The sequence below is a fragment of the Glandiceps talaboti genome, chromosome 14, assembly GCF_964340395.1.
Source record: "Glandiceps talaboti chromosome 14, keGlaTala1.1, whole genome shotgun sequence".
Lineage (NCBI taxonomy): Eukaryota > Metazoa > Hemichordata > Enteropneusta > Spengelidae > Glandiceps > Glandiceps talaboti.
The window spans coordinates 7582634-7602438 of record NC_135562.1 but is presented as its reverse complement, the minus strand read 5'-3'; the positions used below and the strand labels follow the sequence as shown (position 1 = coordinate 7602438).

Genomic DNA, 19805 nt, shown 5'->3' with positions numbered 1-19805 from the left:
CAGGTGATGCTATTGTGCACACCATGGGCGTTTTCAATACTTCCCATACTAATATCATAAATTCACTTTCAAAAATATATAAATAAGAATCTTCAAGCTGTTCACTCTGTCACAAGTATCTTACGCGGACACATTCTGACTAAGGTAAACCTTTGGTACAGTTACTGTAATGTAAAGTACGCAAGTTTGACGACAATATCTGAAACTATAAATCGCAGGCCCTGAAACTGAAACCATGACACCCCTTGGGTTCAAACGATGGAAAAGTATACTATTAAAACTTGAACAAGTCATACGACAAAAATAATGAATTTCAAGGAATTATTCCTATCAGTAAGCTTATGTATTGTATAGTAAAGTACACTATTTTTCATTTTTTTCATTTTTGATATAAAAGTTTGTGTCTGAATCTACTATTACATGAGGAGATGCTTTTAATTCAAGCTGATTATATTTGCGAACAAATTGATTTCCTTTGGAAGCAAAGTGTTCGTGAACTAAATATTGAGTCGACTCACTCCATCGTCTATATAGTTCTTGGAAGAATCGTTATTATCTTGACTATCTTCCCTTGGGTTGTTTATACCAGTAGTAGCCATTACGCTAGATACTACTTAGCCATTGAAACATTACCTTGTCTGTCAAGTACACAGTGACGGGCCTTCCTCACACATAGGTCAACCCCTTTCACGTCTGAGAGAGAGAGAGAGAGAGAGAGAGAGAGAGAGAGAGAGAGGAGGGCCGGTGAGGGTGGAACAACATGGCGTATCTTACAGTCCTAACATTATTATGATTATGCTTGCCACAGTAAACAAATAACTCAAGTAAGTTTTCACAGAGCACTAAATTCATGAAGGTACCCGTGAAATTTTGAAAGTTGTCCCAGTTTTTCTGACAAGACATGAAACCGTTTATTATCTTTACTGGTATGCATCCTCCGATGACACTCCAAAGGAGTCCAAGTAATCAAACAGAAAATCAAACGTTGGTCTGTCCTCCGGTTTATACTCCCAACATTTCAACATGATGTCATAGAGTGCTTGTGGACAGTTCATGGGCTTTGGCATGCGGTATCCATTACATACATTGGTCAGGGTGTCTGTGTTACTCATCGCTGGTAATAAAAAGGATAAATCATTAGATATTAGATGTTATGTTACTGTTCAAGTTTCAAGTTCAACTTGTTTAATGTCCCTGTCTATTGTATAATTCAAATACACATGTAATAACTAAAGCCAGTATACAAAAAAGTCGGACGTTTTTAAAAGCTACTCGAAAAGTTCGAGAATAGCTAATTCATACAGCAAAAAAATCCAACCAAATTGATTATTGGGTCCGCACCCAAAAACAGCTCCTCCAATGAATCATGATTTAAATTTACAACTACGTATTCTATTTATAGATAACATAGACTGACACGTGCAATGTCTAATTATTGACATTTTAAACAATTTTCAGTGAATATATTGTTGGTTGTCTCATCACAAAAATAATAACTCAGTCACAGCTGTTTCGGCTTTTCACTCAAAAAGGTGTTTTTTTTAGTAATTTCCACCAACCCTGCACCATCCAGCCTCTCTAAAATAACTAATAAATTTGGCAAGTCTGGAGGCCTTCTCTACAACGGGGCATTCTGGGAAAAACACTCGTATGATTATCAGCATCTGTTCGATAGTCTGAGGATTAACTTACCAGCATAGGGTACTTGTCCCTTTGTTATGATTTCAAACATAAGAACGCCAAATGACCACACATCGGACTTTATTGTAAATTTTTGATATTTGGCAGCTTCTGGGGATGTCCATTTTACTGGAAATCTTGCATCTGTTTGAGACACACAAAACAAATGTTTTGTTAATTTAGGAGCATACACAAAAATGTATCATTTAGACGGATAAATGACGAATATGAATAGTGAATTGATTGTGTTGATAATTTGATTTTTCTGGTAATCAAGGAATATGCATATAAGAAATAGGCCCAGTAGCTTTTTATGGCCCTTGCACTTGCAGCCACAGACAGACAGACAGACAGCCAGATAGGAACAGAGAGAGAGAGAGAGAGAGAGAGAGAGAGAGAGAGAGAGAGAGAGAGAGAGAGAGAGAGAGAGAGAGAGAGAGAGAGACACACACACACACAAAGCCACACACACACACACACACACACACACACACACACACACACACACACACACACAGATGGAGAGGGTGGCCTGAGATTGAGGTGTACGTTTAGGACATTTTCATGTGAAGTTTAGCAGTCTTTGACGTATCTTATAACAGTCTACACAAGAATGGGCGGCAGTTTAAAACCAAATATCAGTGCAAATAATGTGAGAATGAGACTGGAATCAGGTACAAAGCGTTGTTACCTTTTCTGGCTATGTATTCGCCATTGATAAGTCGTGTGAGTCCAAAGTCTGCAACCTTACAAAGATAATTATCACCGACAAGAACATTTCTTGCTGCCAAATCTCTGTGAATGTACTTATTAGACTCGAGGTACGCCATACCAGCTGCAACCTGGAACGGAATGTAGCGGGGTAAGATAACTAGAGAGTATGGAACAATGTGCTTCTAGAACACGAATGAAAACTGGATGGTCTCAACAAAACTCTAAGGGTTTCCAAAAGTTCTGGCTAGCTTTCACCCTGTTAAAAGACATCAGATATGCACATGTGTATTTAGATAAACGCGGATTATTTTTCTGAAGGTGAGTACATAGGAGTCATGAATATTCAGTGTTCAACCAACACTTATTTATGTATGCTAATACCCATGATGTAACATTGGACCACTGCAAGAACATTACAGGGGAAAAGTTTCCATTTGGTGATTCTGGCAATCGGGCTAGATGTAAGCTGTGTGAAATAATAAATAATTCTCAAGAACCAACCAATGTGCCTTTATTTCATGGGGTGGTGTTTCCTTTTATTTTAAGATATGAAAACAGAAAAATTACGACAGCGGAAACCAAGACTTTTAGCTAACTAAGATAGATATAATCTAAAACTATTGTTGCACCATGTTGAAATAAATTAAAATTCAACGGGCAGTAGTTGGGGTGCGTTTCTGATGATCTTGCAAATGTGTTCATTTTGGGGGACTCTCAGTGTTACCAATACATTGATTGCAGGGTGATTATATCCACACAACTAAGGCACCCCTATCACTCACTTGTAATGGAATCTACCAACAATACTTTTAGTATACGTCTATGCCTCAGTTGTATCATTTTCAAAGGCAGAACCGAAGACACGGTTGTGTGTATTTACCTGTGCCATCGAGTCAATGAGTTGACGTTCGTTCATCGACATCCCTTCCTGTTCTCTGAGATATATAAGTAGACTCCCATTCGGCATCAGCTCTGTAACTATGAAGATGGGTTCCTGATAAACATAAAATATAAAAGACAAACTTTTTACATGGACTTTGTTGTGAGTGGCATGTGATTCAAGTATCACTGTGCAAAAAAGTATTCTCAAATTATTTCAGTATTTGAAATATTTCTCTATGGGTCATCTCTGAACTGGGGTAGTTAGCTCTTTGTTTCGCAAGTACGTGTGACGTCACTCACCCTGTCAGAGCACACAGCTAGGAGTTGGAGTAAATGATCGTGCCGAAGATTTTTCATGATCTCGGCTTCTTTGAGAAACTCAGATGGCAGCATTGAACCTTCCTTCATCTTCTTGACAGCGACTGGCGTCCTCCTGTTCCAAATACCTGTACAAGTGACAAAAAAGAAATAAGTCCATTAATTTGACGTAACATTTTGTACAGAAAGAAGTACTGTAGTTTGTACATTTTCTATGTCATCACTGCCAGGAGTTGATCAAATACCGACAATAAGAAATTCTCAAAGGAAACAGCCAGCAATGACACGACGCCAGCTCTCTTCCAGAGCACAAATGTTTTAGCGATTTAAGCAACTTTTTTACATTAATCAATATTTTTGTATAAGTAAGGATATACAATGAAGCGCATTCATACTCAAATAAGGTAACATTCCTTGATTGATTGTCGGGGATATCATGGCATTGCAAAGGTTATAACGTAAAAGTTGTTCAACCATAGAAGTCTGTCTCTCTAACATCTGTGGCTCAACTTTAAACTTAATTTAGTGCGCCTTCAGTTTGCGACCTGTCCTGTCGACAGACACTTTCAGAACTGCCCGTGCTATCAGATTTTTCAAGCAGTCTTTCCCATGCGATAGCATTACCAAGCTACATGTATTTCGCGTGAACTATTTGGTTATTTTGATGATTTTATTATATACCTCTCCAGACTTCCCCAAACTGTCCGTCACCGATCATCCTATCCATCTGCAAAGCCGATCTTGGTGTTTCCCATGATATTCCTGGTAACATGGGTTTCACTTTTCGACAGGGTTTTGTGAGCCTGGTAGGAAGTCCGTGTGATTGTTCTAAATGATAAAAGAGTTGACGTTTGTAAAGTTATCATTTGTATTTTATGACCTTTCAATAATTCTTGTAGTTTCGACCAAATTCTACGGACAAAACTCTATACTGTAGATTACCTAATCAAACTGTGATTTTCTTCCTTTGAGCCATTTGCATGTACTAATGCAAAGTAACTTCATGACAAAAATACCCTCATCCATCCATCCATTCATCCAGGTTGGCAGGCAGGCAGGCAGGCAGGCAGGCATACATACATACATACATACATACATACATACATACATACATACCTGACACAAACACATACACACATGCACACAGACAAGGCCCCGGGGCAAGGACACATGCACACAGAAACAGTCATGCACACAGACACAGACACAGGGACATAGTGATATGGCAGTTATTTTGTATTTGGTGACAGATATGTGCCAAGCTTAAAATTTGACCTCACCTTTATAATAGCGAACTAATTCTGGAAGATCTTTAAAAGACATTTTGGTCGCAATATAAAATCCTCCCTTATCAAATGCTTTAATTCTAAAATGTTTGCAGACTCTTCCTTCCCTTGGATCATTGTCCAACACAGAAAGTGTGTAAGAACCTGTAGGAGAATTTAGGAATATTATTGGAAGGACAGCTCGGCAAAAATGATGAACGCTATGTGATGTATGTTCTGATAGATGAGGAAGAGAAGTCGTGGAAGAGGGATGATGATGATGATGATGACGGTGGTGGTGGTGGTGGTGATGATGATGATGATGGTGGTGGTGGTGGTGGTGGTGATGGTGATGATGATGATGATGACGGTGGTGGTGGTGGTGGTGGTGATGATGATGATGATGGTGGTGGTGGTGGTGGTGATGATGATGGTGGTGGTTGTGGTGGTGATGACGATGATGATGATGATGATGATGATGATGATGATGATGATGATGATTGGGATGGTAACGCTCTTTCACAAAAGTAGCAAGTTTGTAATTTTCAGTGCAAAACGTGATGAGTTACAAATATCCACATGCATTATAACACACTTTTTAGGTTTTGTTTTTCAATTTTGAGTTACATACACAGACCTCTGTAATGTTATTTCTCATTGTTTTTACAAGTAGTAAACAATGTAAAGTTGTTTTAATCTTGAAATGTAAAAACTAACTCAAAACTAATGTAGTCATCTATATAGTCTCGTTTAACCCTTTCATGACTGGAGACGAGTTTTAAATAATTTTGGGAACCAATTTATATGAACATTTTTATAGTTATAATAATATTACTTCATTACGAAATAACATTTCTTTAATTCCAGTCTAAAATGAAGCTGATATATGCCAAAAACTTACATAAAAACAAGAATTTTGTTCAAATAATTTTGGCGGCAAAGTTTTCAGTACTGAATGGGTTAAATACCCTATCAAGTTAATGTCACTGGGAAATGCTTGTAACTTACCTGGGAATCTTTCACTCTCTCTAATAAGAAAAGTACCCCTTTCATTGCCTCGCATCATAAGCCCTCTCTCTGCATCCCTTCGATTTATGTCCCCAAAGAACCAGCTAAGATACAATAAAAAAGTACATGTATGCGTATGTTTAAGAAATACAGCCGATCGAATAGACAGCCCAAGAATTAGTCTGTAAGGTACGCCGTGACGGGGCGCCCTCATACATCGGTCAACCCCTCCGTGTGTGTGTGTGTGTGTATGTATGTGAGAGAGAGAAAGAGAGACAGACAGACAGACAGACAGACAGAGACAGACAGACAGACAGACAGACAGACAGACATAGACAGACAGACAGATAGACAGACAGACAGACAGACAGACAGACACAGAGGGCGGAACGACACGACGTATCTTACAATGTACACAAGAATATAATGGGCAGCAGTTTAAAACCAAAGTTTAGAATCCGAGGGAAAATTAGACTATAAGTCGTTGGTGGCTCTCTCCATTCAACACAGTGATATAGCACTTAACTGCAGTCGCATGAGTATTTACGACTATTACTAGTTTGAATAGTTTCTGAAGGGGCTAGTGGAGATAAATCATACATGAAAGAAAGGCTAATGCTACTCATTTCTTTGTTGTCAACATACTTACTCTTCCGACTTTTCATATTCTGGTTCAATATAATTACTGGGCACATAGCCCTCCTTGGCACCCACAAGTGACTTGGCAATCCACCATGGTCCATTTCTAAAAAGATACACAAAAACAGAATTTGGTATTTTTCAATATTCTCCCCAATTTTCATCGTTAATTATGCATGAATTTGGCGACAACCGTGTTGCAAAAATGATTGCGTCATTGCTTATAATGATGCGACCATATAAATGTACTAATATATGAACAAATCACTTTTTTAAGATTTTTTTTTGTTCAAGGAGAAACAAATGTTACATCATGTCACAAAACAATAACATCACCAAACGATAGATACAAAAGGAATTTTTTTATTACAATACCACCAATGGATAATGACACTTCATATTTTCCCCATTTTTGCAACATAAAACTCAAGAAGAAGGACATTTGCTTTTACAAGACTGAAAGAGGGAACAACCTTCTTTAATTTGTAACCGTAGATATCAATTTTTGTGATCAATATAAGATGGGACAAAAGTGCACCGAAAGAAATGTTGCCTAAGAATATCTGTTTTGGGGATAAAGTTGATGGAGAAATTGTACTGAATAATGGAAACACATCCACAATCAACAAAATGGTGAACAGGGGTTTCGTGAACATATCTATTGTGAGTCAGTCTATCTGTACCACAAACAGACAGACGGGGCAATCAATGGGATACGTGTACAACACATATTTGGTTTATGCTAGGGAGTCTTACCCTATTCATATCCCCTAAGGTAAGCCAACCCCACCCCCTGGCTTGAATACAAATGTGTATGTTATGTAAAACCTGTCGATTGTTCTGCATTCTTGCCAAATCACAACAATCGTTCAGTAGATTTGAAAAACAAAAATCAAGTTGTTTATATTCGATAGTAACCCGGAACAAGAGGTGTAGGGAAAAGGATATAGGTGATAACGGACGATTGAAGATTGCGATTACAACCCTCGAACAAACACCGGTGCGTTTGCTTGCATGCATGCAGAAAGTAGGAATGGGACAAATTTCATGAAAAGACAAACAGCGTAATTAGTGCCTTAACTCATCAAAACACAAACAACACAGGAGCCTAGACCCCATTACTCGGTTTACTGATAGAACACTACACGTTATAACATTGAGAACTGCTGTTAATGTTAGGATTATAACTTCCATATCTAAACAAACTGATAAATGACTGCCTGAACCTACATTAAAGGCATCTACTGTTGTTTTTTTGTATCAGGCGTATTGTTGTTTTTACCTAATTTTGTCTTTGTGTGAAGTCTTTCCTCAATTCGCTTCGCTCAAGGAAACGCATTGGTGTTCTTTTTCGCCAGTTGTATTTCAGTTACCGATTCACATCCTGGTCTAGCTTGTGCCAACCTCCGTAAACAAGGGACTATTGTCTCTTGAAATAAAAATGGTCCCAGACTTCACGACACTAAGTCGTGCTTACACAAACGCCTCAGGCAAGATTTTAGTCACATGATTCAATGGCATATGTCACCTTCTTTACACAAATACATCATGGCTGCCGAATAATGGCGACCCCTCCTGACCTGGCATATGTTCGGATAACGAGTTTTATCATGTTTGAAATGGGAGTGACAGAAGACGTGGGTGTCAAGTACCCTACTCCCCGAAACAACTGTTTTCTTTTCCCTTCTAGCGTAACAATGTATTCGTTACGCTTGTTTACAATTCTGTAGACCACATGCGAAATAAATGCGCCTATGAACTTGGAGTACAATAAACTATCTTAAAAAAAATACAATTTTGCAGAAATGGAGAAAGGAGGCATAATTTGACTATGCAATTAAAAACGTTTGTTGGTTTTGGCGTGTGCAGTGAAGCGTTTAATCTCTGTACTCGTAGGCCATAATTTCACAAAGAATTATTGGAAGAGACACAGCGCACGCCAGTATGCAACATTGAGTAGTGAACAATAACAATCATATTCAAGACATTATGACGTCATTATCTGTCTCTAAAAATTGGACACGTTTTACAAAATGAGCTAGCTAATTATATAAGATGACGGTGCACTTCAATAAGGAACTAATATAAGAGAAGCCCTACACTGAGTTTGACATATATTCTAACATATTTATTTTGGTGCATGAAAAGTTTGGCTGAATGCCAACGTAGGATGTGAAAGGCGCAATATTACTCATCCGGTTGGCCTACCGTACGTATCCAGAGCAATAGTTGTTGACACCTTTCTCAGCACAGGATTATATGAATCTAACAACTCGTCAAGTATTTTGTGGGATTTACTTCTGTGGCCGGAAAAAACCCTTATTCAGCTAAAATAAATCCAGTGCCCCCAAAAATATACGACTGCACTACCCCGGATTCACCACAAATGAATAAAGAGACGAATAAGACCAAAATATGTCAGTAACAACACCACACTTACCCCTTTTCGACTATTTTGAATCGTTCTCCTTTCTGAAAACTTAAATCTTCTTCGTTCAATGCACTGTATGCAAAGACAGAAACGTAGTAGTTTCCTTCACCTGGGGAAAAAGTAAAAATAATGCTTCTTTAACTTCATAATGACAGGATGTCTTTACCATTGTGATAAATGTAAAATGAATAAATTAAGGAGTGGTGGATTGTCGTGTCTCTAAATTTCATACATCGAACGTTTGTATCATGTCTATATCTATAAACACACTTAAATCTGTGTCCAGTCGCTTTTGAGCAGCTTGATTAGTTTCCATTGTAGCAACAGAACGTTCTCGATCTACTTTCATCAATACAACAAAGACCACAATAGGAGGTGAAATGCACTGGATGTCCAGTATGAAGTCGGTCTCTCCCCGTGTTTAAATAGATTTTCAAGGATTCCCGAAGTAGTCATCGCCATAGTGTCATCTTATCTGTGGAACCATAAGGCATGACAACAGTATCGAATCCATGCGAGGAACCAGGGCAAGCATCAGGCATTACAATCTCTTGAGAAAAGTGTGCTCTTTGAATAGTCTAAGTTACCCAGGTTTCTTTATCTTTCAGTGACCCCAGGGAGTTTGGGAGAATGCTATTACCAGGAATCCATTGATACAGGGTGGCTGCACGGACAGGCAGACCCACAACACAGCACACCACGACCATTGCAGTTGAATTACACAGTGGCAACTCACACTCCAGGTATTTTGGTTACTTCTAACAAACATTATTTTAAAAAAAATTAACGCATAATTTTCGGGAAGAGTCGATGTAAATGAATATTAGGTATCCTTTTTCTTCCAATCATATAAAACAACTTACATTACAATCTCTGATGTTGCATTCCCCAGACCCTCTGGGGCAGTGAAAGCCATGAGAGTCTCTCGTAACCAAGACTAACTGCTTGACTACATCACCCTTTTTGGTGGAATGGTAAATCAAAGCATCCTCAATGACTTATTTAGGAATTTCCACCTGTTTCCCAAAGAGTGGAAGTACTCACCTTCAATAGCACCATGATGACCTGGGAAATCTGGCACGGGTCGTTGAGGCACTGCCGGTAGTGGTTTCCTTTGTGGTTGTGGCGGTAGTCGATCTGGTTGTCTTGATGGTACAGGCTGAAAGTTTTGTCGTGTGGGCGAAACAGGTTGAGAAGCAGGATTGTAAGGCAATGGGGAAATGTGGGGAGGTTCAGTATGGTGAAAATGTGCATTTTGATTGGGTATAAACTCTGACTTAGAACGAGGTGGGAAAGGCTGTTCTGGATTGTATGGACTCTGTTGCTGCCTTTGGTTTCCTGGCACCGCAGTCTTATTTCGTTTTTTCTGTTTGCTTGATTTTCCTCCCATCTTGTGTCAAAGCATCTGAAGCAGTATTCTGAATTTAGAAAACAAAAATGAATATGCGTGAATAAGTATGAAATCATTTGCGATATTTCAATATAAAGCAGGGAAGAACTTATTTTGTAATTGAGGTTTCGGTTTACAGAACTAACACTATTGTCGCAAAATGTTGATACAACAGTGACAAGTTACTGAGCAGACATTGGTTTAATTACAGTGTCAGTAAGACAGCTCTCTGAAAGCTTGTTCCATCAAGCAGTGTACTGTTTTGGGACTTTCAATGTTTACACTATCTTGATTACAGGGTGATCAGATTCACACAACACAGGAACAGCTATATCACACACTTGTGTATTCTACCACACTGAACACGTCTTTTACCTTATTTCTTTAAGTTTATAAACCAAAGCCTCGTTCACCAGAGTTGTATTATGCATGAAGTAAAGCAAGAACGGACAAAATGAGAAAGCAAATAGGTCTACATAAGACAATGTTCTTGGAGGAAATGAGAGATATTCGGTTGGCCCTACACAAGTGTACAGCGACAATTTCAATGAATCAAATTACAAGTTAAATTTTAGATACTACACTGAGTACTTGAAAACGAAGTATTTAGAAGTCCTGTACATTTTTGACTCAATGACTCTCAGCTCCTCAACCTTGACTTAGAGACTGTTTTTTTCAACCTGTGTATTTCGGTTTCATATGAACACTTTTATATTCACCATTTACAAGCTAACAAATGTATACGCACATTTTAACAAACTGTACAAGATATCTTATTAAATTTTGAATCCGCAAGTTAAAGTGGCACAAACTAAAATATATGAACTATGTGAGTCGAGCGGAAATGCTAAAATAAAATCATAATAAATGTATCAACTTTTGTAATTATAAATGTCGATTCATGCTTTCCACATTTACGCAAGCTAGAGCACACATACGCCTGCTGAAACAACGAAACATGTCTTAATTTTCAGCAAAAAAGAACGCCACCAAAACGTACAAACTCAGCATGTGTATCTTATTCGAATGTCTCTATCTCTTGGTTATTATGAAAGATGGACTTTGGTTCAAATAAAGACTTTCCCTTTGGTTCAAATAAAGTCATTATAGCTAAAGACAGGACGCCACGTCGTGACGGTACCAGAGCCAGGCGATCGCTTGACCCGTGACGCGTTGTGCAGTAACAGAAGTTTTGTACGCAGAAATTTCAAATAACAATGCATGTGTAATGGCCTGGAACAAATCGTTGATCTTTTTATCACTTCAGAGGAAAATACAAACAAACAATCATGAGACAAAAAAGTCTGTCGAAAATAATGTCTCTCTCTTCAACGTCTAAGTTTATGCATAGACAAACCCCTCCATTGTCTATGGTTTATAGCTCAGACCACTAACGAATTTTAGTGGTCTGAGTTTATGGTTACGACATACATGTATATATTTGTCAAGCAAAGGTTCGTTTACATTCACCGACATTCTCTAGGGTATACGTTTTACTATTTATATTCTCCATTGCATTATCGTCTAATCACATATTTATCAGTGAACAACCATGTTCCGATTAAAACGTGTTACGATCACCATTTTCCCGCCAAATCTAAGGTGCGTTACAGATATCACATATCTTCCATTTTTTTTATTTCCGATAGGCATGTTAAAAGGACAGGCTATGTCAACGCCCTCCTAGCAATATTTTCAAGCAAGCAAGCAGGGAGGGTATTTTTCCCACCATCGCCACATGAGGGGGGGGGGGGCGTAAGTTAGTCAATTTTTTACGACAATGTGCATCAATACAAAAATAGTTCAAATAACATTGAAGTACCACTGCATGTTGCGAATTAATGAATTCCGTGCCATTGTTAACGAAACATTTCAAAGAATGTGTTGCGATTTCTCCGACAGGAATAATTTTTTACGTTTGGGCCCAAGTCACACACCCGCCCCCGTTTCATACCCATTTTTAAAACCAATAATTGGATCATGTTGCCTTGAATACTGGTCAAATTACATCTCACAGTCCTAAATATGTTACCAAATTATCATACTTTATGATACAATAATTTTGATGTTGAAAAAATGCACTGGTACAGCAAAAAAGACAAATATCAACTATAAGGCACACACAACCATGCGCGCGAGCACACACACACACACACACACACACACACACACGCGCGCGCGTAATGACGAAGACAATAAATTGAACCCCTATATCACAATCTGATTAAAATCCGATGTAGATGTCGGCTAATCTACGATCAGGCTAAAAATGTAAACATGTACCAAGAAGGTCAATTTAGGCAAAATAACGAAGGTAAAATAGCAATGAACGATTAGCCGACATCTACATTGGATTTTAATCAGATTGCCCTATATCACAGACAAGTAAGAAACTTGTCTGTGCCTACTTGTATTGGTTTGTGTATCAGTCCATGATCAGGCTAAACAAAGCACTGCTGACGACTCGCTCGTGCGATTTAATTCTTATTCAAATGAATACATGATTCATCAAATTTGATAGGTGTATATGATAGTATATATCGCTCCCGTCAATACCCTTTCCCCAGCGGCAGCCCGATCCTTTACACCCTCTATGTTCTCCTTTACCCCACACCCTCCCAGATGATGTATTGCGTGTAATTTGAACACTTAAATCATTCCTTGCGAAGTAAATAGCTTTCATGAAAGCGTATATATATATATATATATATATATATATATATATATATATATATATACACACATATATATACACATATACACATATATATATATGTGTGTGTGTGTGTGTGTGTGTGTGTGTGTGTGTGTGTGTGTGTCAGACAATATCAACATGATCAACAGTAAGTAGCAGTAAGGCCACGGAAGTACAATATATTTTCGCATCTTATTCATTTGACATTTGCCTACGTGTGTGAACTTATTAAAAGTACACACACACAGGTTCCTTCTGGCTGAATCGAACCACAATGTGACAGCAAAGTGAACTCTGAACCAGGAAAACAGAGGCCTTTATTCTCGTATATAAGTGGTAAAACTATACGAGGAACATTGTTCACTGTGGATGCACACAACACAAGATAGACCATATAGTTACCCTTTTAACATCATGAATCACGGCCGCAGGGCTTTCACTTTTGAAATCATTGATATATTGTTCTGTTAATTTGACGTTTTACCAACAACATGAGTTGAATTTAATACAGTAGTTGTCTTCCAATAAGCCATACTTGTAAGCTTTACTGCTGACGTGCATGTTCAAGTTGCACTATTTGTCACCTATGGCCAAAAGCATGTCGTTTTACGTCGGTTCCAGTCTTTCGAAGTCATCGGTTACAGAATGTAACGCCCGATAAAATTGTGACCCCAATAAATAACCTATCTATATCGACTTGACTGTAGATAGTAAAGGGTCGAATTAATGGTGTCGAGACGTAGAGAACTACTATAAACTAGTATAGCCCGGCTATTGCAGACATTTGGGTCTTTTACATGTAATTGGTTTTCGGGAACTGTGGTCACAAAGTTATTTAAAGGAATCTTAAATATGGAAGTAACAGTTTCCGCATGCGGCTTCCCTAAGACATGTTTTACAACCCTTTTTAGTGAACCTTGAGCAAGTCAACGGCCCCACGCAAGGAACTGGTAGAATGAGTAAAAAAACTCTGCACGTCTCCTCGTTAAAAATTTATCTAGGTATACCATCACCTCAGACTACTATTTTCCATAAAGTTGAGAGTCTGAAACGAAATTTATTGACGTCAACAATGTGTCTGTCAATCAAATGAAGTTTGGTGTCAAATGTAACTTTCTTTGGGCTTAAAACTGGTTACATGAACTTGAAGTGGCCATGGCTATAAAGCTTTTGCATGCAACTAAACCACAAAATTAATGTCTGAGGCACATCTTCGTGAACAACCACAGCCTCCTTAACCTTCCAAGATGCACTGCCAGATCTAGAGGTGTTCTGGAAGAAATACCAGCTCTGGTTCGCGAGAATGGTGATGCAACAAAGTCAACTGACCAAATCTACAAATCGTTTACCTCTAACCATTACCAGTTTTTGTTCAGTGCCTCAGACCATTATTTCGTACGGGATTTTGGCCATGTGTAAATGCTTTCATAAAAACTGATGGTGAAGTTATAGCAAATTCGTACATGTTGACCGAGAAAGATGCAGTAGTGTCATAGAACAATATCTTGGTATTGTCATTTTTGTGAATATACAAATCTCTTGATTAACTGATTGGTTAAGTGATAAATTCGTGCACGTAGTCGTAACAGTTAACCGTGAAAAGTTGTAGTTCGCCAAGCGTAAATTACGGTAATAAATTATTATGTTGTTTGCTCCTCTGAACTTCCTTGTAAAATGAACAATAACGCCGCGATGCTGCATATGTATTTTTCTGTGAGATTGTTTAACAATAACGCTGTCTTCCACTTACTTGCATGTGTGGTGTCAGACAAAGGTGACAGTGCTCTATCAGGATACAGCTAGTTTTGAAGCGAAACAAAGCAGTCACCAGAAACATGGAAATCCCTTTTGATGGGAAATATATCTTTTCAACTGCCATCTGGTAAATCCGATAATAGAGCTCCATCAATATTTTAGTTGTAAGTTCTACTTTTACATTCCTAGGCTATGTACGATGTCCGTATGGAACGTATAGAATTATTTTAACATGGTTGAAATCCGCCAAAAAACTAATTTCGAAATCTAAATAAAAACCGTATGCTGTTTGATCTGTTTTTAAAAAAAATTAGATTTCAAGTATCACAGAAAAATACATACATACATACATACATACATACATACATACATACACACACACATACATACATACATACATACACATACATACACACACATACATACATACACATACACACATACATACATACATACATACATACATACATACATACATACACACACATACATACATACATACACACACATACATACATACATACACATACATACATACATACATACATACATACATACATACATACATACATACATACATACATACACACACACATGCATACATACATACATACATACATACATACATACATACATACATACATACATACTGTTATTGGAATATCGAACGTACGACTTTAGTGGCAAGGTCATGATCACAAGCTTTCCATCACACACAATGCCAAAAATGATAATTTATAATACTACATTTATGTACAGTAGCAAAATAAACCATGCACTACTTGGGACAGTTTACTAAACAAACACACACGCCGAATTTAAACAAACAAGTGAATAAAAATGACCATTTACATCAACCATGACTTTTAAATCAAATGTACGTCCATTAGCAAGCAAACATTATGGCAAACATATTGACCAAACAGTAAGTAACTGTCGTGATTGACAATGCATACAAATCTGTCAATTTGGGTCAATGAAAGGACGTATATGTACACAGTGATATGATGACAAGCTTTGCATGTGGCGGTTTTGCATGAAGGTGAATAAACACAACCCGTAGAATTATACGGATTCCCTGTTATAGCTTGTATTAAAGAGCTATGGAAGATTCTAATTGTGCCGCATTACCATAATGTAAATCATCCCAGTACAACTGTCCTGGGATAAAACAATAGGATGAAACCGAGCGTAATACTCGTGAGAATTGAGGCCTGGTTAACCGTGAGAATCGTCACACCAGGTACCCACTTAAAAATTGGCTGGTGGCTTAAAAGACATAGAGAGTCGTCTTTGCTGAAACCACATAATAGATCTAGACCAGAGATTCAGTTGAGGACTTATTGTAAAGTTTAAATTACGAGGAAAATGTTCACAATTTGAAAAGACAATAGAATGTGTCATTTTAACATCTATCGTTTAGAGCTAGATAGATAGATTTAATAGAGCTTGACAGACAGACAGACAGACAGACAGACAGACAGATATATAGAGACATACAGGTAGATAGATAGATAGACAGACACAGACAGACAGACAGAAAGACCTACAGATTGATAGACAGACAGACAGACAGATAGACAGACAGACAGATGGACAGACAGATCTATTACGTTAGTGGTCTGAGGGTAAGTAGAGAGAAAGACATTGTAGGAGCATAGACAATAGATTGGATGGATTCATGGTAGAGGTGAGAAGTAGATGACAATATATAATGCAGACAGTATTATAAAATAAAATAAAGTGCGAAATCTTAGACTACCAAACAATTTGGTAGTCTAGGGTTGAAGTTACTGACTTTATATAGTAAAATGTGTGTCACGCATTACATTCCCTACTACTACTCACATTTAATCATGACCCCCTCTGTGTACCTATAATTAAACTGGATACAATGTGTTGGTAGTCTTAGATCACGGATATATACATTACCAATATTAGGAGGCAGCCTACATTCACGATCCTACTGGCAAACGGTCTGCCATTTATGACAGACATTTGACGAGGGAGCTCGAGGTAATTGAACCCTGAAAGGTCACCTGATTAACGAGTACATACATTAATGTATGCATTCTATTGACATGATTTTCTTTCAATTAAAAATGACCCACTTCAATCACATTGTTATCATGCCACATTACGTAATACTTTTAAGTGTTTTCCCGCTTTTCTTGTTTACAGTGCTTATGATGACGAAAATTACCACATGTTGAATTACAACAGCCTTCTTCACTGAGCTAATTCAAACCCCGTGTCACTTGACCACCTGTTACTCAATAAAGCAATGGAAATCCTTTTTTTTTCTAAGCTGCAAATAACGAATCAAGGAGTAGCTATCCATCACTACTGAACGGCAACGACATTTACGCGCCAGTTACATGAATCACAGACGGAAACATACCAAAATGGATATAAGCTTACGTATAGCTATATAGTCAATGATATTTTAACAATGAACTAGTGTTATATACTAGTATCTTAACAGCTTTGGTCCAAAAAAACATAGACAGTCCGAGGAAAGTTTGCAAGTATCAGATATTTTCGCTCACATATTTTTTTTTAGCGGGAAAGTTAATGGTCTGTCAGATAACTGTAGGTTATATTGGTGAAAGTACCAGTATGACATATCAATACTTTGGGTACTACTACTAGTTGGTCAATGGGCGAGGCCCCTACAAATAAAAAAATACTCTGTGCATGGTTCGATAGACGCTTGTCTTGCTTGAAAATGAGAATTAACTAGCGGGATATCATTTTATGTGCGATAATCGCAGCTGCTTAACCTGTCATTATCACCAAATGACATAAACTCTATTTTATCCAAAAACTCTTCCGCTTAAAATATGTTTGTTAAAATGGCGGCGGCCATTTTAGATCAAGGGTCATGCATACCATGGGTTTGTCGTGCACACAGGTTAAGTTTTAGATTTAGAAATTACTTTACATAATAACAAAATAGAACAGTCAAGGTCAAATGTGAAAATCAGATTGATAACTACTCTTACCTGAAAAGTTGTTAATTGGATGTAAAATTGAATATAATCGACAATTTATCCGCTGAGCTTGACGGTGCAGTGAACAGCTTGTTGACGATCGTCTAATTAGCATATGTATTGTTGTCCTGACAAATACCACTGTACGTACAGCGAATGGTACGTAGATATGGGACTTCCCCAGCCATGCAAATCTCTTTCATATGCAAATACCTGGTTATTCTTTACACGGACATTGCCCCTGTATTGTCTAGCTCGAGGTCAAAGGTTACTTCCTTCTTCCTCTTCCAAACACCAGTAAAAGCACTGATAAATCAGTTCTTCATCTATCATCTGTTTGCTTAGACTTCGGGTTGTAACTTTACATTTAACACCCACGTTATAGTTTCCGACCACATTCTTTTATTTTAAAAATTGGATGCATGTACGATATCGTCAGTCTATGATAAATACGTTTACTGGTGTATGAACATTTCATTTGATAAATTTATAAATTTATATACACGTACATGTTTTTGTAAGTTTGGTGCAAGATTCACAGTATCTTGAATCAATGCTTTATTTATATCGGTGACGTCATAGATTCACTCTAATTCTGGACCAACTTCTCACGTCTCTCTCTAGCTAGCTTAGAGACAACTTTTTTTTCGGTCCCGGAAAATTCTAATCCAAAATGTGAACATTTGAGTCTTTTATGTAGATTTGGCTGGAAATCTTGTTTTTTAACTCTTTGTTCCCGCGCCCCCATCCACTGTATAGGTCAAATTTTCGAGTGACCCCCTAAATTCCTCCACCCCATGATTGTTGTTAACAGTGACAGCAATGTAAGTACCGGTAGTCTGCAAGTTATTGGGTGGCACATGCATGTAGTCTGGCTGGGTTTTATAGCATGTTGTAAATGGTATTTGGAAAACATTAATTGCTTTTCGAGATATAAATCTTAGTGGAGTGTACCTATATATCAACTTGAAGTGTGTACTTGTAGACAAATCCAGGTCGGTAGTATTTAGTCAAGAAAGCCTGTTAAATTTTCACTTAATGAAAAATAAAATAAAATTTTTGTCTAAAATTATTTCTGTTTGGTGAACTCATACACTAGTGTTTAACATTTTGCGACCTCACTCGGCGTGATTTTATATTAATAAATGTCAACTTGAGTGGATGTGATTGATCTAAATTAAGTCACTCATTAAAAAAATATGACTTCTCTCTTTCGATCGCCAGTCTTCCCGTTTGATGTCGAAAGGGGTGTGTAGCCGTTTAATTTTTCTATTAGTAGTACAAACATGAACATTAATAAATTATTAGAGAAGGTTCTAAGAAAAAACATATCAAACGAAAGAGTTGCCCAGTTATCTTCATGGTAAGCACATGACAGAATTAAGATCACGACAACTTGTACTCAAGTAAAGATCAGTCACTCCATTTTCCGTCAGATTTGGCCTCTTAGGTGGAGTCAGACATCGAGAAGTCCCAGCAATTAGATAAAGAAGGAAAAACTTTTCTAGTATATGAAATATTGAGCTATAAATTACGCCCTGAATCGATCAAAGTCACTGATGCTGGTGGTATGGTGTTTCTATGGTCACGTATGTCCGACTCGACGACATATTATCATTACTACCTCAGACCACTGTAGTGGTCTGAGTCACTACTAAACTAGAGTGACTATAGCGTTTCAATTATGCGAAACGATGTTTTTTAGGTCCCGCATTATTGCATAAGGGTTTTTTGTTACAAATTACATAAAACCAAAATGTCACATAGACACCGATACAATATGATAACGCGCTTATAAAATGATACATTGTATCTCACTTTGAACACAAATCAACATCACTGTCAGATGAAACAAGGAAGATTGAAACACAAAACTGTTTGTTTGTTTGTGTTCTCAGTGAGATAAAATGTAACGTTTTATGTGCGGTGATGGTATGCACAGTATCTGTATTTTGTTTGATGGTATGCACAGTATCTGTATTTTATTTGTTTAGTTCATAACAAGAAACGCTGTGTAAGATGTAAACAATATCGT

General features: G+C 37.6%; 1 protein-coding gene across 1 annotated transcript; it reads right to left on the bottom strand.

Moving 5' to 3' along the window:
• Positions 1-886: 886 nt before the first annotated feature.
• On the bottom strand, positions 887-17877 carry LOC144445692 (tyrosine-protein kinase STK-like). Its single transcript, XM_078135336.1, has 12 exons — positions 17783-17877; positions 9982-10355; positions 8947-9046; positions 6517-6612; positions 5868-5971; positions 4875-5024; positions 4276-4422; positions 3577-3722; positions 3275-3388; positions 2372-2522; positions 1693-1824; positions 887-1114 (listed from the first exon to the last, which is right to left on the bottom strand). Exons 2-12 carry the CDS (start codon positions 10325-10327, stop codon positions 921-923), a joined length of 1680 nt encoding a protein of 559 aa, XP_077991462.1. The 5' UTR covers positions 10328-10355; positions 17783-17877; the 3' UTR covers positions 887-920.
• Positions 17878-19805: the final 1928 nt, after the last annotated feature.

Bases quoted from the DNA above. Each gene is read 5' to 3' on its own strand.
- LOC144445692 (XM_078135336.1), bottom strand. From the start codon at position 10,327: ATGGGAGGAAAATCAAGCAAACAGAAAAAACGAAATAAGACTGCGGTG. The intron at 5,972-6,516 runs GTAAGTATGTTG...ATTGTATCTTAG, and splicing joins GAATATGAAAAGTCGGAAGA to CTGGTTCTTTGGGGACATAA. The intron at 3,723-4,275 runs GTATATAATAAA...TCACTTGTACAG, and splicing joins GTTTGGGGAAGTCTGGAGAG to GTATTTGGAACAGGAGGACG.